Source organism: Pseudophryne corroboree, chromosome 3 (genome assembly GCF_028390025.1).
Source record: "Pseudophryne corroboree isolate aPseCor3 chromosome 3, aPseCor3.hap2, whole genome shotgun sequence".
In the NCBI taxonomy this organism is placed as follows: Eukaryota; Metazoa; Chordata; class Amphibia; order Anura; family Myobatrachidae; genus Pseudophryne; species Pseudophryne corroboree.
The window spans coordinates 59,427,176-59,443,908 of NC_086446.1; the positions used below are offsets into that span (position 1 = coordinate 59,427,176).

Sequence of the window (16,733 nt, forward strand, 5' to 3'; positions counted from 1 at the left end):
TTCACTATTATGCAACCCTGTAAATCAACAGAGACATCAATAAAATGGTAACTGGTGTATTTTATAGGGTAGTTGTTGATAACTAAAAGTTTTTTTCAAATACAATACACGTTACTATACACATTTCCTATTATACTACACATACCTCACAACATAACCCTCTCCAGGAGGGACACAGTGCTCTGATTCTGGACTTTTCCCTTTCTCTATGATTGCCGGCACCTGTGTTGAACAGGTTAATGGATAAGAAAGGTGTTTCAGCACAGGTGATGGCAATCACAAATTAAGAGGGAAGTGCAGGAGCAGAGTGTTCTGTCCCTCCTGGAGAGGGTCATGTTGGGAGGTATGACTACATAGTGTAGGTTGTGAAGTGTGTTAGTGTAAAGTGTGATGGAACTTTAAAATGAATCACGGAGATATGCCGGAGAGCCTCCAGCTGATGTGACTCTGCTCATGTTACGCAGGTAATGTAAATTGTATTCATACTCCGAACTCCGCTCACTGGTCATATGACCAGCTTCTGACCTCCAGAGCAACTGTGGAGGCTGCCGGGAATGATCTGCCTGTGTAATAACATGCACATGCTCAGTAGCGCACTCCACAAAGTACATGTACATAATACATACTTGCCTACCTGACCTTCTCCATGAGGGAGAAAATGCTCTGTTCCTGGACTTTCCTGGTAATGTATGATTGCCATCACCTGTGGTGAAACACCTTTCTTATCAATTAACTAGCTCACCACAGGTGATGGCAATCATACATTACCAGGAAAGTCCAGGAACAGAGCATTTTCTCCCTCATGGAGAGGGTCAGGTAAGCAAGTATCACGTAATACAACATATAGCAGGGTATTACATATGTGCAGGGTTCTATGTAATAATAAACGCATCTACTACCTTGTTATTAACCAGTTTCACCCTATTACTGTTGTTCCAATTGTAAAGCGCAACAGGAATATGCTGCGCTATAGAAAAAAACGAAGATATTTTATATATATATATATATATATATATATATATGTATATATATATTTATATATATATATATATATATAAAATAAGATTTTACTCACCGGTAAATCTATTTCTCGTAGTCCGTAGTGGATGCTGGGAACTCCGTAAGGACCATGGGGAATAGACGGGCTCCGCAGGAGACTGGGCACTCTAAAGAAAGATTTAGGACTACCTGGTGTGCACTGGCTCCTCCCCCTATGACCCTCCTCCAAGCCTCAGTTAGGACACTGTGCCCGGAAGAGCTGACACAATAAGGAAGGATTTTGAATCCCGGGTAAGACTCATACCAGCCACACCAATCACACCGTACAACTCGTGATATGAACCCCGGTTAACAGTATGATAACAACGGAGCCTCTGAACAGATGGCTCGCCATAACAACCCGATTTGTGTAACAATACCTATTTACAAGTATTGCAGACAATCCGCACTTGGGATGGGCGCCCAGCATCCACTACGGACTACGAGAAATAGATTTACCGGTGAGTAAAATCTTATTTTCTCTGACGTCCTAGTGGATGCTGGGAACTCCGTAAGGACCATGGGGATTATACCAAAGCTCCCAAACGGACGGGAGAGTGCGGATGACTCTGCAGCACCGAATGAGAGAACTCAAGGTCCTCCTCAGCCAGGGTATCAAATTTGTAAAATTTTGCAAAAGTGTTTGCCCCTGACCAAAGTAGCAGCTCCGCAAAGTTGTAAAGCCGAGACCCCTCGGGCAGCCGCCCAAGATGAGCCCCCCTTCCTTGTGGAATGGGCTTTTCCAGATTTAGGCTGCGGTAGTCCCACCGCAGAATGCGTAAACTGAATAGTGCTACAAATCCAGCGCGCAATAGTCTGCTTAGAAGCAGGCGCACCCAGCTTGTTGGGTGCATACAGGATAAACAGCGAGTCAGTTTTCCTGACTCCAGCCGTCCTGGAACATAAATTTTCAGGGCCCTGACTACGTCCAGTAACTTGGAATCCTCCAAGTCCCTAGTAGCCGCAGGAACCACAATAGGTTGGTTCAAGTGAAAAGCTGATACCACCTTCGGGAGAAAGTGAGGACGAGTCCTCAACTCTGCCCTATCCATATGGAAAGTCAGGTAAGGGCTTTTACATGACAAAGCCGCCAATTCTGACACACGCCTGGCCGAAGCCAAGGCCAATAACATGACCACTTTCCACGTGAGATATTTTTAAATCCACGGTTTTAAGTGGTTCAACCAATGTGATTTTAGGAAACTCAACACCACGCTGCGATCCCAAGGTGCCACTGGGGGCACAAAAGGGGCTGAATATGCAGCACTCCCTTTACAACGTCTGAACTTCAGGTAGTGAAGCCAGTTCTTTCTGGAAGAAAATCGACAGAGCCGAAACCTGGACCTTAATGGACCCCAATTTGAGGCCCAATGTCACCCCTGCTTGCAGGAAATGCAGGAATCGACCCAGTTGAAATTCCTCCGTAGGGGCCTTCCTGGCCTCACACCAAGCAACATATTACCGCCAAGCGGTGATAATGTTTTTTAGTGACATCCTTCCTGGCTTTGATCAGGGTAGGAATGACTTCCTCCGGAATGCCTTCTTCTTATTATCCTCAGTACCTTGGGTATGAGAGGAAAGGGGAGGGAACACATAAACCGACTGGTACACCCACGGTGTTACTAGAGCGTCCACAGCGATCGCCTGAGGGTCCCTTGATCTGGCGCATTATCTTTGTAGCTTTTTGTTGAGGCGGGATGCCATCATGTCCACCTGTGGTCTTTCCCAACGGTTTACCAGCCTTTGCAAGACTTCTGGATGAAGTCTCCATTCTCCCGGGTGGAGGTCGTGCCTGCTGAGGAAGTCTGCTTCCCAGTTGTCCACTCCCGGAATGAACACTGCTGCCAGTGCTAACACGTGATTTTCCGCCCAACAGAGAATCCTTGTGGCTTCTGCCATTGCCCTCCTGTTTCTTGTGCCGCCCTGTCTGTTTACATGGGTGACCGCCGTGTTGTTGTCTGATTGGAACAGTACCGGCTGGTTTTTGGAGCAGGGGCCTTGCATTGGCTTAGAGCATTGTAAATGGCTCTTAACTCCAGAATATTTATGTGAAGTGAAATCTCCTGATTTGACCACAGTCCTTGGAAATTTCTTCCTTGTGTGGCTGCACCCCAGCCCCGAAGGCTGGCATCCGTGGTCCCCAGGACTTCCGAATCTGCGGCCCTCTAGTAGATGAGCCCTCTGCAGCCACCCTAACAGCGACACCCTGGTCCTTGCCGACCGGGTTATCCGCTGCTGCATCTGGAGATGGGACCCGGACCATTTCTCCCGCAGGTCCCACTGGAAAGTCCTTGCGTGGAACCTTCCGAATGGATTTGCTTTGTACGAAGCTACCATTTTTCCCAGGACTCGTGTGCATTGATGTACCGACACCAGTCCCGGTTTTAGGATGTCTCTGACTAGAGATGACAACTCCTCGGCTTTTTCCACTGGAAGAAACACTCTTTTCTGGTCTGTGTCCAGAATCATTCCCAGGAACAGAAGACGTGTCGTCGGGACCAGCTGTGACTTTGGAATATTGAGAATCCAGCCGTGCTGTTGTAGCACTTCCCGAGAAAGCGCTACCCCCACTACCAACTGTTCCTTGGACCTCGCCTTTATTAGGAGATCGTCCAAGTACAGGATAATTAAAACTCCCTTCTTGCGAAGGAGTATCATCATTTCGGCCATTACCTTGGTAAAGACCCTCGGTGCCGTGGACAACCCAAACGGCAGCGTCTGGAACCGATAGTGACAGTCCTGTACCACAAATCTGAGGTACTCCTGGTGAGGAGGGTAAATGGGGACATGGAGGTACGCATCCTTGATGTCCAGGGAGACCATGTAATCCCCCTCGTCCAGGCTCGCAATAACCGCCCTGAGCGATTCCATCTTGAACTGGAACCTTTTGATATAAGTGTTCAAGGATTTTAGATTTAAGATGGGTCTCACCGAACCGTCCGGTTTCGGTACCACAAACATTGTGGAATAGTAACCCTTTCCTTGCTGAAGGAGGGGTACCTTGACAATCACTTGCTGTGAATACAGTTTTTGAATAGCCACCAATACCGCCTCCCTGGCAGAGGGAGTTGCCGGTAAGGCAGATTTTAGGAAACGGCGGGGGGGAGACGTCTCGAATTCCAGCCTGTACCCCTGAGATATTACTTGAAAGACCCAGGGATCCACTTGTGAGAGATCCCACTGAGTGCTGAAATTCCTGAGACGGGCCCCCATCGTACCCGGGTCCGCCTGAGCAGCCCCAGCGTCATGCTGTGGACTTACCGGACGCGGGGGAGGACTTCTGCTCTTGGGAACTAGCTGTGTGTTGCAGCTTTTTTCCTCTACCTTTGCCTCTCGGCAGAAAGGATGAGCCTCTAGCCCTCTTGCTTTTCTGGGGCCGAAAGGACTGTACCTGATAATACGGTGCCTTCTTTTGCTGTGGGGCAGCCTGTGGCAAAAAGGTCGATTTCCCAGCAGTAGCTGTGGACACGAGGTCCGAAAGACCATCCCCAAACAGTTCCACCCCCTTATAGGGCAAAACTTCCATGTGCCGTTTTGAGTCGGCATCGCCAGACCATTGCCGAGTCCATAACCCCCTTCTGGCGGCAATGGACATAGCGCTTACTCTTGATGCCAGCCGGCAAATATCCCTCTGTGCATCACGCATGTATAAGACTGCATCTTTTATATGCTCAATCGTCAGCAAAATATTGTCCCTATCCATGGTATCAATATTATCCGACAGGGAATCTGACCACGCAGCAGCAGCACTGCACATCCAAGCTGATGCAATCGCTGGTCGCAATATAATGCCCGTGTGTGTGTAAATAGCTTTTAGGGTAGCTTCCTGCTTCCTATCAGCAGGTTCCTTCAGGGTGGCCGTATCCGGAGATGGTAGTGCCACCTTCTTTGATATGCGTGTCAGCGCCTTATCTACCCTAGGGGGTGTTTCCCAACGTGACCTATCCTCTAGCGGGAAAGGGTACGCTGCCAATAACCGTTTTGAAATTATCAATTTCTTATCGGGGGAAGTCCAGGCTTCCTCACACACCTCATTTAATTCCTCAGATGCAGGAAAAACTACAGGTAGTTTTTTCTCACCAAACATAATACCCTTTTTTTTTCTTTCTTTTTTTTTGTGGTACCTGGGGTATTATCAGAAATGTGCAAAACATTTTTCATTGCCTCAATCATGTAACGGGTGGACCTATTGGAGGGTACACTAGTCTCATCATCGTCGACACTGGAGTCGGTATCCGTGTCGACGTCTGTATCTGTCACCTGAGGTAGCGGGCGTTTTAAAGCCCCTGATGCCATTTGAGACGCTGGAACAGGCACAAGCTGTGTAGCCGGCTGTCCTATGTCGTCAAACCTTTTGTGTAAGGAGTTGACACTTTCACGCAATTCCTTCCATAAGTCCAACCATACAGGTGTCGACCCCGCAGGGGGTGACATCACATTCACATGCATTTGCTCCGCCTCCACATCATTTTCTTCCTCATACATGTCGACACAGCAGTACCGACACACAGCAGACACACAGGGAATGCTCTTACAGAGGACAGGACCCCACAAAGTCCTTTGGGGAGACAGAGGGAGAGTATGCCAGCACACACCAGAGCGCTATATATCATAGGGATATCACCTATAAAAACGTGTTTTCCCCTTATAGCTGCATAATATAGTTATACTGCGCCTAATTTGTGCCCCCCCTCTCTTTTTTACCCTTTTCTGTAGTGCAGGACTGCAGGGGAGAGCCAGGGAGCTTCCTTCCAGCGGAGCTGTGAGGGAAAAATGGCGCCAGTGTGCTGAGGGAGATGTCTCCGCCCCTTTTTCGGCGGGCTTTCTCCCGCTATTGTAAAAGTTCTGGCAGGGGTTAATAAACACCTATATAGCCCCTGGGGCTATATATGGTGTCAGTTCGCCAGCCAAGGTGTTAATATTGCTGCTCAGGGCGCCCCCCCCCCCAGCGCCCTGCACCCATCAGTGACCGCAGTGTATGGTGTGCATGAGGAGCAATGGCGCACAGCTGCAGTGCTGTGCGCTACCTTGGAGAAGACAGAAGTCTTCAGCCGCCGATTTTCCGGACCTTCTTGCTTCTGGCTCTGTAAGGGGGACGGCGGCGCGGCTCCGGGAACGGACGACGAGGTCGGGTCCTGTGTTCGATCCCTCTGGAGCTAATGGTGTCCAGTAGCCTAAGAAGCCCAAGCTACCACCACTTAGGTAGGTTCGCTTCTTCTCCCCTTAGTCCCTCGGTGAGTGAGCCTGTTGCCAGCAGGTCTCACTGAAAATAAAAAACCTAACATATACTTTCTTCCTAGGAGCTCAGGAGAGCCCCTAGTGTGCATCCAGCTCGGCCGGGCACAGAAATCTAACTGAGGCTTGGAGGAGGGTCATAGGGGGAGGAGCCAGTGCACACCAGGTAGTCCTAAATCTTTCTTTAGAGTGCCCAGTCTCCTGCGGAGCCCGTCTATTCCCCATGGTCCTTACGGAGTTCCCAGCATCCACTAGGACGTCAGAGAAATATATATAGACACACACACACACCTACCTACATCACCCCTAGACCATCTGTACTCTATACAGGAGGATGGATAGGTAAGTGCTCCCCCAGCACTGACTCTAGTCTACTGCCATTAGATGTAACAACTGCACAGAGTATTATCAGCAGAGACTCCCACCTCCATGTACATGTGTGTATGTATCATACTATGTACCCAGGTACTGTGACACTGCTCCAGTAGACCACTACAACTCTCTCCCCGACACAATAGTACAATACACCGCCTCCCTGTGCGTTCCACCCTGACCTGACTTCCGCCCTGTGCGTTCCAGTGGCGTCCCACTTCCGCCATGTGCGTTCCACCCGACTTCCGAAATCTGCATTTAGCCTCATTAGATCATTTATCTCCGCCACCTGTGTTGTTGTTGGCACCTATCTTTCGGCGGCAGCCGCTGTGTGGACGCTCCGCAGCAGACTGGCGGCAGGTGATGCCATTTTATTATTGCTATGGCTACTATTATTATTACTGTACAGGTAGAGGAGACTCTACTATGGCTTTACTATACTGCGGAAGGAGCAGAATCTGGTGTCCTGCTGCTGTTATTATTGTTGTTGTGCAGGTAGATGAGACTGTTGTTGGCCTATTATTATAATGCAGGTGGAGCATACCTGGGTGCCATTCATTTATAGTATGCATGCAGGGTGAGCAGACTCTGGTGTCCTATGGTTGTCATACAGGGGCAGCTGAATGGTGTCCTTTTGTTGTGCTGGCGGAGGAGACTATGGTGTCCTGTTATGTCACAGGTGGAGGAGACTGCGGGCTCGTTTCATTTACTGCAGGTGAAGATGTTGGTGTCCTGTTTTTACTATATCAGGATGCTGTTACTATGGTACTGATGGAGAGGACTTTAGTTTCCTGTTATAGTAAATCAGCTATTGCTGACTGGTGCCCAGTTATTATGGCAGCTGCTGCTAATATATACTGTATGTATGTATGTATGTATGTGGAGTACAAATAATAATAAAAACGAATGATTACACACAAATACAACACCGGTATCCCGGTGTTTAGTTTGCCCGCTGCATTTTCAGGGGACGGGATTTAGGGGAAGGTGTTGTGACTGGCGGTCTCCTGGCCGCCGGTCACATAACTACACCCCGCATTAAACTGTAATGATTTTCTGCCATGGAACATTCAGTAAATGCTCACTTAACTCATTTAATAACTCTAATGCTATGGAGCTGTAGATTTTACCTTTGGATTGGTGAAGGAAGATGGAGTCAGCGGTTTCGATGTCCCCTATGCAGCAGACACAAGCCAGAGAGCAGCAATGAGAAAGGGCTCCCAAATGTCGTGTGGCACTCCCGGCCTTCCAGAAGAGTGGGCAAGTCTCCCGGCTGGACGCCCCCATCCCCAGCAGTTCCAGCGGTCTGGGGGGTGGGTTTGATGATGCGATTTGCACTGAATGGCGTCATTGTGGCCCCGCCCCCTGCCTCATAATGTCAGTAATGTTGGCTTGTGTACTGGGGCAGGGGCTATAATGACGTGGTCACGCTCCCCCTTATTTACCCCTAATCGGCATCAGGACCCCTCATGCACCACCACACACCCTACTTCGCCGACCTGGCTGCCCCCTCCAGAATGTTGGCATGTATGGGTTATAGAGATGGGAGTAAGAAGGATGGGGGAGAGAGAGGTGGAAGGCAGAATTGGGGGTAGGGGGCAGAGAGAAATGGAAGGAAGAAGAGCGTGGAATGATGGGATAACGAAGCGAGAAAGGAGGAGAGGGATTGGAAATGGGGAGGGTAGAGATGAGAAGAGAGGGATAGATAAAAGGAAGAGTGAGACAGAGATAGGAGGTGGTAGGGATGGTGGGCGAGAACAGTAGCTATTGACCCAGCGAAAGGCAGGTGAAATACTAGTAATACCATACTGGTGTCTTCTGCTGCTTTCCTCTGCCTCGCCGTTTTGCTGTTTGATAGCAGATGATTGTCATGAGCTGCAGAAGATGTAGGCTAAGTGCTAGAAACCTGGCACGTATCTATAGGACACTGTTTCATATAGGATGGGGGTCATGATTGTCAAATTGACCCTTATTTTATATTTTGGACAATGAATCTTTGAGGAAAAAATAGGTGGAATTTTTTATTTATTGATGTCACTGTTATTATTAAACATATTTTACAGAGTATAGAAGAAGACATCTGCTGACCATGTGTTAGAATTACTGACCAGCAAGTAGAAGATCCTGGAACTCGCCAACAAGATCATTCAGCTGCTGCCTGGAGAGGTGACTGCTGGGAATGGGACGTTATACAGTAACACCAGGTGATGTGTCTGCTGGGAATGGGACCTTATACAGTAACACCAGGGGATGTGACTGCTGGGAATGGGACATTATACAGTAACACCAGGGGATGTAACCGGAGAGGTGACTGCTGGGAATGGGATATTATACAGTAACACCAGTAGATGTGTCTGGGTGATGCAGGACAACAAAAGAAACTACTTGTTCAGCGCCTCAAACAAATCAATCATTTAAATAAAACCAACAAATTAAGGTACAACAGGCTCCTGAGACACTGCGCTTGCCACACCACTATGTGAGATGGATTGGAAGACTATAGAGCAAGAAAAGTGGCTGCGCTGTGTGTCAGCAGCTATATAAAATAGAGAGCACAACGTATAAAATGTAAAGAATTTATTCTCTTAATCAATATAGTTATAAAACATGTAGGTTAATAATACACCTATATCTGTCTCAGGTGATATAAAGGTTCAGCCGTGTGATAAAAATGGCTATCCAATATATTAAATCCTAATTGTGCAATAGGGAGGGAACAGGAGAATTTGTAGATGTAGTTCCAGATAAATGTAAACATATACTACCTCTCCGGCAAGGGCTGGAATAAACTTGGCCGGGCGTCCCCGGCTAGTGAGTCCTGCGTTGCCCGATGTTCTGCACAGAGGAGAGGAGTATTGCGGTGCCCAGTGCCGAGCACCTCCCAATAGAAAGAGATGTATAATCGTCTCCTGTACTCCTGATCGCCAGCCGGCGATGAAGCAAGCTGCTGAAATGCACAATGTGATTGCACAGCGGAGCGGAAAGGTGGGTATCCCAAAGCTGAGTACCTGCCGCCAGGAGGAAATGTGCGGTCGTCTCCTGTTCTCGTGATCGCTGGCCGGCGGTGATAGCAAGCTGCTGTTGTTTCGTCACGATCACGTGACTTTATCAAAGGTATGATAAACCTTTGATAAAGTCACGTGATCGTGACGAAACACGTCAGGACCCCGCCTTCCATACACCTGGTCCAGGTGAATTAATCCTGTGCAATCCACACAGCTTCTCTTCCATCCAGCTGACCGCGGCAAGAAACCGCCTTTGACTCTCCGACAGCAGCTTGCTATCACTGCCGGCCAGCGATCACGAGAACAGGAGACGACCGCACATTTCCTCCTGGCGGCAGGTACTCAGCATTGGGTTACCCACCTTTCCGCTCCGCTGTGCAATCACATTGTGCATTTCAGCAGCTTGCTTCATCGCCGGCTGGCGATCAGGAATACAGGAGACGATTATACATCTCTTTCTATTGGGAGGTGCTCGGCACTGGGCACCGCAATACTCCTCTCCTCTGTGCAGAACATCGGGCAACGCAGGACTCACTAGCCGGGGACGCCCGGCCAAGTTTATTCCAGCCCTTGCCGGAGAGGTAGTATATGTTTACATTTATCTGGAACTACATCTACAAATTCTCCTGTTCCCTCCCTATTGCACAATTAGGATTTAATATATTGGATAGCCATTTTTATCACACGGCTGAACCTTTATATCACCTGAGACAGATATAGTTGTATTATTAACCTACATGTTTTATAACTATATTGATTAAGAGAATAAATTCTTTACATTTTATACGTTGTGCTCTCTATTTTATATAGCTGCTGACACACAGCGCAACCACTTTTCTTGCTCTCTAGTGTCTGGGTGATGATTGTATCATTGTGTGTCAGGTTCCTATAAGGTGTGAGGATGTCACTGTCTATTTCTGCATGGAGGAGTGGGAGTATATGGTAAGAGGAGACTGTCATGTAGTGTAATGGGGACAGCAGCTATGGGGCCACCTAGGTACACATCGCCTGATAATCCCATATATACAATGTACTCAGTCACTGTGTGTCTCCTACAGATGGAGCCAGTAACAGGAATACCCCAGAGAGATGTTCCCGTCCTCTTTATTCCCAGGATCATACAGAGGAGAAACACAGTGTCCCACAGGAGGGTCAGGTAGGTGGGATTGGGGGTCTCCCCAAATAAAATAAAAAAGCAAAATACCAAACTCACTTTTCATGATATGATCTTTTTAAAGTAATTTTATTGTTCTGTGGTTTATTTAGGATGAAGCCCTGGTTCATATTAAGGTAGAATATATAAAAGAGGAAGAGGAGATGTATGTGATGAGTGATCAGCTGTGTAAGGAGGAGGCAATACCTACAGATATCAGCACAGGTGAGTAATAATCATTAAGTACAGAGTCACACATTCTCCTTGTTCGTCACTATAACAATCTGTTATCCTACACCCTCCTCTGTGAGAACAAAGTATCTGCCCAAAGGTAGAGTTAGGAACCATCAGCCCCTATTATACTCTTGCTCTCCCCCCTCACATCATGTCACTGTGTGTTACCAGCCCAGAGATCTGACCAGTCTCCACCACACACTCTCCGGTGTATCTCATACATCAGGAGCCATCAGCCTCTATTCTACTCCTGCTCTCCCCTTCACATCATGTCACTGTGTGTTACCAGCCCAGAGATCTGACCAGTCTCCACCCCACACTCTCTGGTGTATCTCATACATCAGGAGCCATCAGCCTCTATTATACTCCTGCTCTCCCCCTCACATCATGTCACTGTGTGTTACCAGCCCAGAGATCTGACCAGTCTCCACCACACACTCTCCGGTGTATCTCATACATCAGCACAAGGGAAGTTGCCGGAGTGATTCAATCACTAAATAATAGACTGCATGTTACATTACCTATGATCCCCTTTGCAATACCACTTATGACATTAGCCACAATTTTCCTGTGTATAATACGTTAATATTTGATCCTCCACTATGTATTTACATTTCAATAATTAAGCAAAATGCAAGGCCTTTCCCCTCCTTCTTAGATCTCGCATACACAAGCTTCACATCACACACAGCTATAGGGGTAATTCAGACCTGATCGCTCGCAATCGTTTTTTGCGGCGCTGCGATCAGGTCAGAACTGTGCATGTGTATGCACCGAAATGCACAGGCGCGTTGCACGGGTACAAAGCGGATCGTTGCTGTGCGTTGGGTTTTACGAAGAATCCATTTGCACAGCCGATCGCAAAGATATTGACAGGAAGAGGGCGTTTGTGGTTGGCAACTGACCGTTTTCTGGGAGTGGTTGGAAAAACGCAGGCGTGTCCAAGCGTTTGCAGGGCGGGTGTCTGACGTCAATTCCGGCCCCGGACAGGCTGAAGTGATCGCATCGGCTGAGTACGTTTTGGGCAATTCAGAAATTGCACAAAATTTTAGTTGTGCCGCTCGGTTGCACATGCGTTCGCACACTTGCACAGCTAAAACACACTCCCCTGTAGGCACTGACTATCTGATCGTAGCGTTGCAAAAAACTGCTAGCGAGCGATCAGGTCTGATTTACCCCCTATATCCACACTCCTGTCAGTGCACAATACACCCCTGTAATCTGTATCGTTGAATGCTATGTACAGTTGCTATATGTATTTTGATCTATCTCTATATCCTGACCTTTTTTTTTTTTTTCCCACCTGTGCCCTGCTCCATTCTCCCGCTCTGCCCGGATGCTTCCTTCTGGGCTGTCTTATCCGTGTTCCTGCCTCCCTCTGTTCTGTCTCTGTGCCCAACTCTCCTCTACCTCTGTATCATGTTCTCCTTCTTTCTCAACTCTTGTCCACACCGAAGCTTCAGCCCAGATTAGTATCTTGTCTCTTGAAGTTGACTATATACAGCAGAGAGGATGCTTCGCTGTTGGTTCACTACCCATGTGTCCACTTGGAGCACCTCAGTGTCGACACAACTTGCTGCCAGTGTCGACATAAATTGCTGCCAGTTTAGCCCATGTCTGCTCTGCTTCTGAGACTCAAGTGTTTGTGCAAATTGAAATTCATATGAACATATATAACAGTCTAGCTCAGGGTTATTCAAAATGGCGGCCCTTCAGCTGCTGTGGAACTACACATCCCAACATGCCCTGCCACAGTTTTGCTGGGATGTGTAGTTCCATAGCAGGTGGAGGTCCGTATGTTCTATATAGTCCTCTTTTAGAGTATGGTAATCTGCTCCACAAACAAGATCTTAAGTTCCTTTATATATTTTTATTCCAGCAAATGGACACAAAAGCAGGACTACCTCAGAGGGACATCTCACTTTTTCGCCAGCTTTTGAAGTGGAAGATAACAAGTGCAAACAAGAGTCTCCAGCAGGAAACCCCATTAACTTAAATTTACAACCGGTACATCACAGGGCAGATCTGTCATCTGATTCCTCAAATCAGAAGGAGTATTCTGATAAATCAGATATTGTTAAACTTAGTACAGGTTATACATGTGATGCAAGCTTTCCCTTTTCTGATTGTGGTAAATGTGTTATACATCATTCAGACTTTGACTTTCAGGTAAATCACACAGATGAGAAACCTTTTATATGCTCTGAGTGTGGGAAATGTTTTACGTGGAAAACAGATCTGGTTACACATCACAGAACTCACACAAGTGAGAAGCCGTTTCGGTGTTCTGAGTGTGGGAAATGTTTTACTCAGAAAGTAGGTGTTGTTATGCATCAGAGAATACACACAAATGTTAAGCCGTTTGCATGCTCTGAGTGTGGGAAATGTTTCACAAAGAAATCACAGCTTATTTACCATCGGAGCAACCACAAAGATGTTAAACTATTTTCATGTACTGAATGTGGGAAATGTTTTAAAAAGAAATCAAAACTAATCAGGCATCACAGAACTCACACAGGGGAGAAACCATTTGCATGTTTGGAGTGCGGAAGACGTTTTGCACAGAAATCAGGTGTTACTAGACACCTGAAATGTCACAGTGTTACTAAACACCTGAGTCGCAGAGAAGAGAAAACATGTTCTGAGTGTGGCAGATTGTTTATTAACAAATCGACACTTGCCAAACATCTGAGAACTCACACAGGTGAGAAGCCGTTTCCATGTTCTGAGTGTGGGAAATGTTTTTCTCGAAAAGCAGGTCTTGTTAAGCATCAGAGAATACACACAGGTGAGAAGCCATTTGCATGCTCTGAGTGTGGGAAATGTTTTTCAAGTAAATCATCACTTACTGTACATCAGAGAATTCACACTGGTGTGAAGCCGTTTGCATGCTCTGAGTGTGAGAAATGTTTCACAGATGCATCAGGTTTTGTTAGACATCAGAGAATTCACACCGGTGTAAAGCCGTTTGCATGCTCTGAGTGTGAGAAATGTTTCACAGATTTATCTGCTTTTGTTAGACATCAGAGAACGCACACAGGAGAGAAGCCATATCCATGCCCTGAGTGTGGGAAAGGTTTTGCAGATACGAAAGCTCTTGTAACACATCAGAGAACTCATACAGGGGAGAAACCATTTCCATGTTCTGAGTGTGGAAAATGTTTTCAAGATAGATCAAGTCTTAATTCACACAAGACAACTCACGTAGAGGGGAAACCTTTTCCGTGTTCTGAGTGTGGGAGATGTTTTAGACTGAAGACAGAACGTAGTAGACATCAGAGAACTCACACGGGGGAGAAACCATTTCCTTGTTCAGAATGTGGGAAATGTTTTACACGGAAAACTCATCTTGTTATACATCAGACCATTCACACAGGTGTGAAACGGTTTGTATGTTGTGAATGTGGAAAAGGTTTTTCGGCTAAATCAAGTCTTGTTGCCCATCAGAAAAAACACAATGCAGGAGAAACTTCCATGAGCTGATGGGCATGAAACAGGGTTGCAACAACACTTAAAGCCATTCATAAATGAAAATGATAAAATGATGCATAAATACACTTACAAAATGTATGCTCCAATATAATTACACCCCCCCCCCCTCCCCCCCCCCCCCAATGACTTATGGTGAATGAGTAAAAGCTCCAGTTAAACATTCTATCAACATGTCATAATTAAATTACCACCCATAACGAGATGGAATGTGTGTCATCAATATAAGTTTAACAGATTGTGTACAGAACTTATTGCATGTCACTTTCCACAGCAATAACAAGACCATGTGGCTAGATTTACTAACCACAGACAACGATTCTCTCCGGGTTTGACTCCGAAGCACACCTGGGTTTTGCATTTACTATTATTGGCATTTTACATTTTCATGGGATAAACCTGCCTACTTATCAGGCAGCTTGCAAAGCCACCGCTTTATAACTGTAGCCCCATGTTGTTGCTAAATAGAATACTGGGCAGGGGTGCAAAAATATTGCTCAATTGACAATATGAGTGTTCCTTGCTGGGTGTAGTCGAGGTACACTAATGCACCTTGTGTTGTGTTGGCACGTCAAACTTAAGATTTTGTTTTCATAGGCAAAATTCTGAAATGAAAAGGGTGGAGCGTATTTAGCAAGGCCTTCCTGGTTCAGCATGTGACTACTGTTCCTGCAATGGTCAAGCCTTATTGTCCATTATAATCTGATGGGTTTAGCACCTTTTCAAGTGCACTTAATACAGGAATACATAGTAATAAGAACATCAATCCCAAAAAAACAAATAATAAAAATATATATATTTTTTAAAATAAAGTCCTGCTGGCCAACTACCTCATTGTTTAATCTAAAAATGGGGATTGAATTTATTTATTTTGTGAAAGGAGGAGTTAAAGTTGAAGGCAATCGGAGTTGTGTTAGGATAGCAAATACCGTTTTGGGGTGTAGTTTTTATTTACTCCATCTCTGCTGGCGTATTACAGTTGATTCGTAAAAGCGGAAATGGATGTACGTTTATATATGTGTTCGGCCAATAATTGGGTGCGTTTTGTGTATAAAGAAATGCTCTGTGCGGGTGCATTGTTTTCCATTGGAAATTTGCCTCCAGTAATGATCTGATTGGGTTTTCTCTGATAGAAATGTTCCTGATAAATGGATTCCTTATCTCCAAAAATCAGTCACATCTTCGACATCCTAGATAGCAAGTCTATCTCTCTCTCTCTCTCTCTCGAAATTCTAGCTTTATTTAAAACATTCAATGAGCATCTCCACGGTTGAAGTTGACACCGTAAATTTTGCAACACTGCAGTGACTTAACCTTGTACGATGGCTGTGACTTATCTAACTACATGATGGTTCTTCTAATCATTAGTTTAACACTCCAGAGGTCAGCCATTTTGTGGGCGAGAATGAGTTTCCACTTTTTCTGTACATGATAAACTACTTACCTCATACTGTACAGTATATTTATGTGTGTTTCTGTCTGCACAGTGACTAATGTAATGTTTTAGGTTCAGTTTGATTTTATTTTCTACATCCTTTTTCTTTTTGTAAGTAGATGAAATAAAAGTACAGTACAGAAATAAAGGTACAGTACACTATTATAATAATAAATATATAATTTGATTATTTTGTTTTGTCATCTTATTTAATCCATGTGGGGATTCTTATGCAGAAACAAAAACAAAAAAAACTTTTTCACCTTGGTGTGGCCGGAGAGCCCCAGCCACGAGGCAAATGGCCGCCTTGGCACTGAAGGGGTTAATCCCTAGTGCCCGGCGCCATTTTCAAAGACAATGGGCGCTTGGCGCCATATTTGAACATGCTGTGGGCGCTAGGCGCCGTGTTTATAAAAATGTATAAAAATGTTTAGAAACTGTATTTTTAACAGTGCCGTGGTCCCGGACCCCTCCGGAGACCACGGCAGGGAGGACAGCTCCCCGGCACGCTCAGCAGAGTGTGCGCGCCGGGGGAGAGGAGGCAGCCGCTGACCGCCGGAGTCCGGGAGCTCCGCTCCCGGCAGCGGTCAGTGTAGCCCCGGGCGCACTGGAGTGTGCGCGCCGGGGAGAAGGGTGAGCGCTGCGGCTGGGAGCTCGGCTCCCGCTGCAGTGCTCTATGTGAGAGCCGCCGCTGGGGGCCGGGAGCTCTGCTCCCAGCGCCTCAGCCCAGCCCGGGTGGCCAGCCGCAGCAGCCGGGACGGACGTCCCGGGC

The 16,733-nt window shown here is 46.6% G+C and overlaps 1 protein-coding gene across 3 annotated transcripts; it reads left to right on the forward strand.

Moving 5' to 3' along the window:
* The first annotated feature begins 328 nt into the window (after positions 1-328).
* On the forward strand, positions 329-16,149 carry LOC135054722 (gastrula zinc finger protein XlCGF26.1-like). Of its 3 annotated transcripts, none has more exons than XM_063958012.1 (5): positions 329-464; positions 8,709-8,849; positions 10,709-10,806; positions 10,917-11,028; positions 12,917-16,149. In XM_063958012.1, exons 2-5 carry the CDS (start codon positions 8,825-8,827, stop codon positions 14,518-14,520), a joined length of 1,839 nt encoding a protein of 612 aa, XP_063814082.1. In that variant the 5' UTR covers positions 329-464; positions 8,709-8,824; the 3' UTR covers positions 14,521-16,149. The 3 variants fall into 3 exon arrangements, with proteins under 3 accessions (XP_063814082.1, XP_063814081.1, XP_063814083.1); XM_063958011.1 differs by lacking the exon at positions 329-464 and adding an exon at positions 6,903-7,005; XM_063958013.1 differs by lacking the exon at positions 329-464 and adding an exon at positions 6,903-7,005 and having other exon boundaries at positions 8,709-8,811.
* The last annotated feature ends 584 nt before the right edge of the window (positions 16,150-16,733 follow it).